At 51.1% G+C, this 9,920-nt stretch overlaps 1 protein-coding gene across 5 annotated transcripts; it reads left to right on the top strand.

Moving 5' to 3' along the window:
- The first annotated feature begins 144 nt into the window (after nt 1–144).
- On the top strand, nt 145–8,427 carry Rinl (Ras and Rab interactor like). Of its 5 annotated transcripts, none has more exons than XM_085694920.2 (12): nt 146–287; nt 1,567–1,655; nt 1,787–1,946; nt 3,444–3,546; nt 4,736–4,808; nt 4,881–4,945; nt 5,463–5,612; nt 5,699–6,157; nt 6,463–6,756; nt 6,921–7,052; nt 7,193–7,356; nt 7,442–8,427. In XM_085694920.2, exons 1-12 carry the CDS (start codon nt 198–200, stop codon nt 7,484–7,486), a joined length of 1,824 nt encoding a protein of 607 aa, XP_085551046.1. In that variant the 5' UTR covers nt 146–197; the 3' UTR covers nt 7,487–8,427. The 5 variants fall into 5 exon arrangements, with proteins under 5 accessions (XP_048295717.2, XP_085551046.1, XP_087763296.1 ...); XM_087907170.1 differs by having other exon boundaries at nt 211–287; nt 1,518–1,655; XM_087907172.1 differs by having other exon boundaries at nt 211–287; nt 1,518–1,655; nt 6,921–7,102.
- The last annotated feature ends 1,493 nt before the right edge of the window (nt 8,428–9,920 follow it).

Genomic DNA, 9,920 nt, shown 5'->3' with positions numbered 1-9,920 from the left:
GGTGGACCCTAAAGACATACCAACTGACCATCTCTGGCTCCAGGATCTGAGGAGTGATAGTGGGTGGGGTCAAGAGGATGCCCCTGGAGAGGGCGGCCTGGAGACTTTTCATCCTGGCTCTTAGCCTGCCAGAGGTCCACTCCAAAAGGGGAGCCCTTAAGGCTGATCCCCGGAAAGGGAGAGGAAGGCGATTTCAGATGCCCCCAGCCCCGCCTCTTCCCCTGCATGCCGGCTTCCTCTCTAGAGAACACTTTCACTTCCTGCTGCTCAGGCTCCCCTCGGAACAGGTAGGGCCCCTAGGGACCCAGCATCTGGCTTTTGTACCCACAGCTGCCTCCATCCAACCCTTTCCAGCACCACCCATGTCTGGATCTCCTCCCAAGGGTCCTGGAGGGGAGGAACACCAGCCCCCCCTTCCCTGCTTATCCCTGAGGTGTGCCTGACACCTGCCCCCATGACACTTAAGCCGCCAGTCAGCAGCTAATTGATTTAGATAGCTGTTAATTATCTGGCTTGCATACAACACCCTAACAGAAATGGAACCTCCGGAAAAGGGCAAGCCCACTTAGCAGCTCTCCTCCAAGGCCAGTCACCTAAGCTGGAAAGGTGGGGGTTGGGGCGTATAGATAGATGATGGAAAGACATTCCCTACTCCTGAGACTGCGGTGGGGGGAAGTATCTAGAACGGCTAACGCTTTATAGGGTTTGAGAACCCTTTATAGGGTTTCCTTCTTGGTGAAGAAGTCAGGGTATAGTGTGGGCATGTTGGCACATGCCTGTGATCTGGAACATGGGAAGTGGAGGTGGGATGGTCAAGAGTAAGAGGCTATGGATGTAGTGGGGAGGGCCTTACCCTCTCTTAGGATTGGAGGGGGTGGGGTGGGAGGGTGTGTGGAGGGAATGGGAGGAGGAGAGGGAGTGGGAATTTGGATTGTTATTTTTTTTAAAAAAATTCTAATTAGCTGGGCAATGGGCACGCCTTTAATCCCAGCACTCGGGAGGCAGAGGCAGGTGGATCTCTGTAAATGCGAGACCAGCCTGATCTGCAAGAGCTAGTTCCAGGACAGGCTGGCTCCAAAGCTACAGAGAAACCCTGTCTCTAAAAATCAAAAAAAAAAAAAAAAAAAAAAACAAAACCTAATTTAAAAAAAAAAAAGAGCAAGAGGCTAGCCTCTTAGTTACTAAAATACATAGCAAGTATGAGACAAGCCTGGGCTACACAAGGAACTGTCTCAAAAAGAAGAAAGAAAAATTAAGGTTGGACCAGTCAATGGTGGCGCATGCCTCTAATCCCAATACTTGGGAGCCAGGGGCAAGTGGACTTCTGTGAATCTGAGGCCAGCCTGGTCTACAGAGCTAGCTCTAGGACAGCCAGGACTGTTGCACAGAGAAATTCTGTCTTGAGAAACAAAACAACAAACAGAAAAAGAATGTCTCTTGGCATAGTTGGGGACATCTGAGGTCCATTTTGATCAGGCCAGATCTCTGAGCCAGATATCATAAAATTAAAATATTAGCCCTTGCTCTACCTGGAGCAGCCTTGAGTCTTGTCTTCCTCCATGCCAGAGGCCAGAGCATGGCTCACTGGTGTCTGGCAGCATGAGGATTGCCCAGCCAGAGGACATGGTGTCTGCAAGCCCTACTGAGGGGCACAGGTGAGGCTACCCCCACTCCCAGCTCCATCTTTGACCTTTTGTCCCTGGTGGGCTACCCCTGCCTCTTGGACCCCACACCAATGGCCAGCTTCTAGTATGACCCTTGACCTCCTGGAACCTGTACATTCCAGGCTGGCTTGGCCACTACCAGATGGACCTGGCAAGAGCCCACTAGGGGTCCTCAGTACCCCAGAGCCACTTCTTCGACTGCAGAGGACACAAAGGGTGTGGCAGGTCCCAGAGTTGGATGCTCAGCATGCCAAGGCTTTTCTGGAGTCGTGGCCACTGGGGGTGAGTACTCATACCTGGGGATCACTTCTGACCTAGCCGTGGCCACTGGGGGTGAGTACTCACGGCTGGGGATCACTTCTGATCTTACCTGTGTAAATTTGCATCAGGTGGGTGACCAACACATTGTAAACTGGGTTAACCCAAAACTTAGGAATTTGTTTTGGGCAAAGGTTTATGTAGCCCAGGCTGTTCCCCAACTCACTATACAGCACTAGCCGACCTTGAATTTCTGGTCCTCTTCACTTCCCATCCCCTGAACTAAGATAATGAGTGTGTGTGTGTGTGTGTGTGTGTGTGTGTGTGTGTGTGTGTGATCACACCCAGCATATGCAGTGGGGATTCAACCCCACACTTCATGCATTCAAGGCAGACACTCTACCAACTGATTTTAATCTTCTGTATTGTTCTTTAATCTTTAAAAAAAAAATCACCTAGGAGTTCTAGAGTAGCCAAGCCAGCGCTGAGTACTTCTGTGTCCCTGTGTAACCAGATTATCCTTGAACCCCCTACCTCCAAGCTCAGATGTCAATCATTATTTCCTATAGCTCAGCGTACTGACTGAACAAGACATTTCACAGGGGTGTGCCTGGTCGTACAAGCCTGTCATCTTATCATTAAGAAGTCTGTTGTAAGAGGATTAGGAGTTCAAAGCCAGCCTGGGCAACATGGAAACCTTGTCAAAATATAAACAAACAAATAAGTAAATCTTCAGGGAATATAGGATACATTTGAAGAGGGCATCTAGCAGGGTTTGACAGACCACAGCTACCCCTCTTACAATGGTAAAAATGACTGTCAGAGAGAGGTAAAAGCTCACAAACAAATGAAACAAATAAACAAGAAAAATCAAAGCTCTTCAGGAAAAATCCCATGACAGATGTTTATTAGTGAGGCTTAGGCCTTTGTCCATCCGTGAACCAAACAGCGGTCAGACAGTAACCCATCCTATTGGCTAGTTCTAGTCCTGGACCCACCCACTAGGGTCCCATCCTCAGGAACTAGGAGTAGAGAGAGGGTTGCCCTAAAACAGGCAGTGGTTCTCAACCTGTGAGTCCTTCAGGAGGACACATATCAGATATCCTGCAAATCAGATGTTACATCACAGTTCATAATCATAGCAGAATTACAGCTAAGAAATAGCAATGAAAATGGTTGGGGTCACCACAACATGAGGAACTGTATTAAAAAGGGTCCCAGCATGAGGAAGGCTGAGAAGCACGGCCTTGAAGGGATGTGTCACCAAGCAGACAAAAAGAAACATCTGCAGCCAGGCAGGGGTGGTATAAGCCTTTAATCCCAGAACTCGGAGGCAGAGGCAGGCAGATCCCTGTGAGTTCGAAGCCAGCCTGGTCTACAAGAGCTAGTTCCAGGACAGGCTTGATAGCTACAGCAAAACCCTGTCTTGAACCCCCTCCCCCCCAAAAAAAAGGAGAAAGAAAAGAAACATCTGCACATACCTGTGTCACGCTGATTCTTGCCCTTGTCCCTCTTCTCTAGAGTTTCCTGGTCATAGGACATGATCCTAGGCAGGTCCTGATGCTGAAGACAGGGCCTTCATCAGGAGACATCAACACCTATCAAATTCACAAGCTGTCTGGAGGTGAGGAACCTAGGTTTCCATCCACACTGCAAATGGATCAAGAGTTGCCAGCTGTGATCCCCAATATCTCTTGACTCTCTGCATACCATCTGCATCCATCACTTAGGCTGAGCTGGCCATCACTTCCGGTGCCTTGGTGGCTACCCTTTCCTTACAATCCATGTTGAGCACAGTAAACAGATTTTCTCACACATAGAATACATGTTATCCATCCCTTCCCCAACCCCTGGAGAAACTTGGTAACATCCTCGAATACAAAGTTAGGTGGTCCCCGCGAGCCACAGTGCCGTGTGCCTCAGCTGACCCTTACTTCTGGCCTTCGCTACTCTCAGACATGGGGCTCTCTCCTCCGCTCCTGCTAACCCAGCAGCAGCGTGTTGCTCTTGGTCTTCCTGCTTGAGTGACCTTCCTTCAGTGGTTGACTGACTTAGTCTTCAGCCTTGAGAGCCTCCATAAAGAGGTATCAAGAATGCAGGGTCTGGGACTAGAGAGATAGCATCATGGTTAAGAGGACCGGCTGCTCTTCTGGAGGTCCTCAGCTGGAGTGCCAGCACTCATGTCCGATGGCTCAAACCCACCTGTAACTCCATCCCAGGGCATCCCTCTGCTGGCGTCTGTGGGCTCTGCATGCGTGTAGTACATGTGCATGCGAAACACCCACACACTGAAATGAATTTTAAAATAGAAAGTAAATTTAAAAAAAAAAAGAAGAGTTGAAGTCTAGCCTGGGCTACATATAAAAGTCAAAGCTAGCTTGGGTTCTATAGCAAGACTCCGCCTCAAAAAGAACAAGAACAAAAGAAAGAAATGTAAGCCAGGCATGATGACTCAGGACTATAACCTCAGGCAGAAAGATTGCTTACAAGTTTTGAGGCCATGCTGGTCTATCTAGTGAGTTCTAGGCCATCCAAGGTTACAGTGAGACCCTGCTAACAAAACAGAAAATACTGAAGACATTTTTGATGACTTCTATTTGGTATCAGAACTGGGATGTAAACATCAAGGGAGGAAATGATGTCACCTCTAAGAGATGGAAACCTCCCTTCTCTGAGAGAGGAGTATAGGAATAGAGAGAGATCCCCTACAAAGAAGTAGGGGGTGGGAGTGCGGTGAGGGGAGCCTGGACCAGAGGGGCAGAGTGGAGGTGGCCTAGTCGCTCCATGACTTTTCTTTTCCATCCCCTTACCAGGTGTGTCCCTGGAATCCTCCAACCTCTGCATGCCAGACTGTCCCCATCTCTTGGCCTTCCTGTCAGCCAGCAGGTACGGGTCCCATGGCAGTAGGGACCCTTCCCTGAGACACCCCATCCATACTGAGGTTTTTTTTATCCTCAGGGATGTTTTGCCAAGGACACTGCTCTTGCCCACTCCAGCTGTAGGGCCTGGGGACAAGGACTCAGGTGAGACACGCTGCTCCCGGGGAGGGAGGGGACGTCAACTTGCTGGTCTCTTAGGTCCAGAGAGACTGAATAGAAATTAGGACCACATAACTGGGTTTGAGAGAAAGTGAAGCTGGACTTGGGGTAAGTATGAAAAGAAACTGTGGTGGACTGGGTAGGGGTGGTACACGCCTTTATTTCCAGCACTTGGGAGGCAGAGGCACGTGGGTCTCTGTGAGTCTGAGACCAGCCTGATCTACAGAGGGAGTTCCAGGACAGGCCCCAAAGGGGCAGAGAAAACCTGTCTCAAAGAAACAAACAGGAAGAGGAGGAGGGCAGCGGAGGAGGAGAAAGCAGCTGCAGTAGCAGCTGTGGCAGTAGCTGTGACAGTAGGGGATGAGACCACTCCTGGGTCCTGAGCTGGAGGCCCTGGGAGCTGGGACTGAATTCTTGGTCCTGAATGAGGAACGTTGGGGCTGAAGCCTCCTGGCTGCCCCCTGCAAACCTGGGACGCCTCGTCTTTTCTGCTGGCCCTCAGATCCTCTGCGACTTGGCTGCATTCAGGTCAGCACCTCGGGGAGGGTGCTGTCTGTAGTGAACCAGCTTTACCTGGAGACGCATGGAAGCTGGGGCGCCGAGCAGACTCGACAGCAGACAGAGCCAGAGACTGACCAGAAATACAGTCTAGGTTAGCTGGGCGGGGCCCGTGTACCCTGAGGGATGGAGGAATGAGTGCTAGTGATGTAAGAGACCCGACCTGAGTCTCACATCCAGCCCCTAGGAAGCCCACCCCACATCGCGTCTCCTGGGTGGAAGAGCCACTGAAACCGGAAGTGCATCATCCTGGACCAGAAGTTCATCACCTGGAACCCGAAGTGTCCCTTCCTGGAGCAGATGTACACTCGCCTAGGCCTGCTCTAGACAGTGTGGTGGAAGAGAAGGAGGAAGTGAACTGTAAAGATGAAGAGGAAGGTCGAGAGGACCTGCTCACTGCCCACATCCGCGCTCTGGCCAGGGCCCGGAGCAGCTATGTAGCCAAGCAGTATCGATACCTTCGGGCACGCCTCACATCAAATTCTGGAAATCCTTACAGGCCTGGGGATCCGGCCACGGAGCTGCTTCAGGATGTGCGCCAGCTCCTCACTGATCTCCAGAATTACCTGGCAAAGGACCCCGACGTCAGAGCCGTCTTTGGGAACAGGGAACCTAGGGTCCCTGGGGACGAGGATCTTGGTAATGAGAATTAGAGGGAAACTTCCCAAGGGTTTGGGGAGGCCATGACTGGGTTCAGTATGTGTTCACATCCAACCTCTCACTCCCCATGGGCAAGCACACCCTTACTTCATATAGCTACTGCATCATAGCTCCACCCAACACGTACATTACCGGTTAGACTCTTCCATCTTTGGAGCGTTTACACCCCCCACGCTCCCACCCCTATCTACACTTGTAGGTGTCCTGGAGCAGGAGACAATGTGGCTAGGGATCAGAGTGGGTCACCACGACGGCACTGTCCTCACATGTCACACGCCCCGCAGGCCCCGCTGTGGAAGTAGCCCTGTGTCGGGCGGTTCTGGAGCCCCTGAAGCCGGCCCTGTGGACCAAACTCCGAACTCTCAGAGCCCAGGAACTGCGGCTACTGCGCCGGCGCCAAACAGCCTTGAGGGCGGGGGCGGGGCCCGAGGGACAGAGCCCTGTCCCAGCCTTGCGGAGCCAGATCCACGCACGCCTCGCGCATCTGCACGCCGCATGCGCCCCGCGCCGCAAGGTGGCACTGCTGCTGGCGGTGTGCAGCGATGTCTACGCAGGCCTGGCCGGTGGCGAGAATCAAGGTATAGAACCTCTGAACCTTAGAGTGGTTGAATGGTGGGTACCCATATTCAAGGGAAGGGTAGCCCATTCTGGTGGCAGGTGCCCACTCAGACCTGGGGACCCGAAGCAAAGTGTGTGTATGTACTCCCGCAAACACTCACGACCTGTCCTCGGTCTTCCTTAGAGCCCCTAGGGGCCGACGCCTTTTTGCCAGCCCTGACCGAGGAGCTGATCTGGAGTCCACACATAGGGGAGACGCAGCTGGATGTGGAGTTTCTTATGGAGCTCTTGGATCCAGAGGAACTGCGGGGAGAAGGTGAGCTCCCACCTTCAGGGTGTCCAGAAACTGAGAAGGGGGCACCCTCGGCGAGCCCCAGCTTCCTGTGCCTCAGAAGGGGTAACAGGCAGTAGGGAGGAGCCCAGAGAGCCATGATGATCTCCCCTTCTCTTCTCCAGCTGGATATTATCTTACTACGTGGTTTGGGGCTCTCTATCACATTGCTCACTACCAGCCCGACGCTGGTCGTGCACCCCAGGATCTCAGCTCCGAGGCCCGAGCCTCCCTGCGTCAGTGGCACCGGAGGCGGACACTGCACCAGCAAGCCCAGCCCACAGCCCAGGTGACCGACCACCTGTGTGGGATCCAGGTCAAAGGGAGGGTGGGATCTGTAGCCCCTCTGACACAGCATCCCATCTCTCCCACAGGCTGGCCTGCCCTTTGAGGAGTCATGGGCAATAGGGGACCAATGATGGTTGGTGTCCTCCAACCCCAGTCAGCTCTGGGCCTTTTGTCCCACTCCCCTGCTAAGAGAGATGCTGGAGGCATCTGGGGCAGCGTGGAGGATGGGGCAGGAAAAAGGATGTGCCTTTTGCACTGGCTGTTCCCACTTAATTTCAGCCCTTCCCTAAAATCTACAGCACTCCTCCCTCCCCTCCTGGTCTGCCCCGATGTTACCTCAGTGAGGCTCTCCCCAGCAAATACAAACCCCCAAACAGTACTAAAACTACAACCCTTTGCCTGACCCTCTTTGGGGCAGGCAGAATAAAGGCACAGTCTCCCAAAGATATCCACGTGTGGACTATGGCACTTCACCTGGTCAAGAGAGCTTTACAAAAAGGACGGCATGGGCTGGAGAGATGGCTCAGAGGTTAAGAGCACTGACTGCTCTTCCAGAGGTCCTGAGTTCAGTTCCCAGTAACCACATGGTGGCTCCCAGCCATCTATAATGAGATCTGGTGCCCTCTTATGGCATGCAAGCATACGTGGAAGGAATGTTGTATACATAATAAATAAATAAATCTTAAAAAAAATAAAATAGAAAAAGAAAGTTGGAAGCCAACTCCCGAAAGTTGTCCTCTGACTTCCACGCCTGTGCCATGGCACTCAAAATAATAGTTTAAAAAAAAAAGGACGGCATGTCTGGACTTGAAGTGGGAGCTTATTCTGGATTCTTCTGGACCCTATGTAGTGGGATTCCATGGGCCTGTACCCCCAGCTACTCTGGAGAATGGGGTGGGAGCACAAGACTGTGAGGACACTGTGGGACACTGTGGCATTGAAACATAGTAGGTATTCAGGACAGTGGCACTGGAACATAGACCAGGAAACAATGGGATAGGCTTCTCATCTGCCTTGAAAACATGGCTGCCCTAATCTTTGTGACCCATCAATATTATCTTATTTGCCATTATGTTGTTGTTGTTGTTGTTATTATTATTATTATAATGTTTTGTTCTTTTCAAGACAGGTTTTCTCTGTGTAGCCCTGGCTGTCCTGAAATTTGCTCTGTAGACAAGGCTAGCCTCAAGTCACAGAGACCCGCCTGCCTCTGCCTTCTGAGTACTAGAAGTACTACACGGGTTTGTGCAGCCATTATTACAGATGGTGAAATAGGCACAATGGCTGGGGATTGTCTCTGTGGCTCCAAGAACTCTCACATAATACAGGTAATAGGAGAGTTGACGGGAACAAGAGAAAGATGTGAGGACATCAGGAAGAAATTGAAAATCCTGGCTTTGAAGACAGAGTAATGAGACAAGCCACAAAATGCAAAAGCCCCTAGACTCTGGGCAATACCAGCAAAAGCTTCTCCCCCTAGAGCTCCAGAAAGAAGTCAGGTGGCCCTGCTGACACCCTGGTTTCTGGCTGAGATGGTGATGTCAGAAATTTGACCCCCAGAACTGTGAGCTAACAAACTCCTGCTGTTTTAAGACACCAAGGTGATTCAATAATACATTTTTAAAATGTATTTCCTGGGAATGGCGGTGTGGGCCTGTAATCCTACCACTTGGGAATGAGAGGTAGGATCAGGAGATTGAAGTCAGCCTGGGATACCTGAGGCCCTGTGGGACTCAGTAATACTGTTTTGTTTGGTTTTGGTTTGGTTTGGTTTGGTTTGGTGCTTGGTTTTTCAAGACAGGGTTTCTCTGTAGCTTTGGAGCCTGTCCTGGAACTAGCTCTTGTAGACCAGGTTGGCCTTGGACTCACAGAGATCTGCCTGCCTCTGCCTCCACCACCCAGTATTAATAGTGTTCTCACCTAGAATTCTCAGTGAAGGGCTCTGGATGTGGCTCAGCAGAACGGTGCTTACCTAAGACGCCATCACTGTGGGGCTAGGGCATGGCCTCGCGGTAACGTGTTTGTCTTGTGTGCTTGAGGCTCTAGATTTTATCACCAGCAGCGCGCGCGCGCGCACACACACACACACACACACACACACACACACACACAAAAAAAAATGTAAGTGAGGGCCGGGGAGACATCTCAGCAGTTAAGAGCACTGACTGCTCTTCCAGAGAACCAGGATTCAATTCCTAGCACCTATATGGCAGCCCCAAATCATCTATAACTCCAGTTCTAGGGGATCTAAGACCCTCTTCTGGCTCCACTAGTATCAGGCACACATGTGGTCCACAGACACATATGCAGGCAAAACACCCATACACATAAAAATTTTAACACTTTTTAAAATATAAGTGAAACCCTCATACATTAGGGAATGTGCATATAAGTTGGTAAACGTATCTGTATGTTCCCCTGAGTTATGTGAACCTTCCTAATCAATTAATTAACACCAGGGAAAGCCCTCAGGAACTGGGAAGCCCATTGGCCAGTTGTGGAGTTTATAACCTGCAACTCAAGACTGTTCCTGAAGCAGTAGAGCTGGGTGCTATCCTGCAGAAC

Source organism: Myodes glareolus, chromosome 1 (genome assembly GCF_982192425.1).
Source record: "Myodes glareolus chromosome 1, mMyoGla1.1, whole genome shotgun sequence".
Classification (NCBI taxonomy): Eukaryota; Metazoa; Chordata; class Mammalia; order Rodentia; family Cricetidae; genus Myodes; species Myodes glareolus.
The sequence above is the reverse complement of the archived record's forward strand: the minus strand, read 5'-3'. Positions and strand labels throughout refer to the sequence as shown.

What these genes read in the sequence shown, in the direction of transcription:
- Rinl (XM_087907172.1), top strand. Translation starts at nt 226, where the DNA reads ATGCCGGCTTCCTCTCTAGAGAACACTTTCACTTCCTGCTGCTCAGGC. An exon ending in CCCTGGGGACGAGGATCTTG is followed by an intron (nt 6,158 to 6,462) that starts GTAATGAGAATT and finishes CACGCCCCGCAG; the next exon opens with GCCCCGCTGTGGAAGTAGCC. An exon ending in AAGCCCAGCCCACAGCCCAG is followed by an intron (nt 7,357 to 7,441) that starts GTGACCGACCAC and finishes TCTCTCCCACAG; the next exon opens with GCTGGCCTGCCCTTTGAGGA.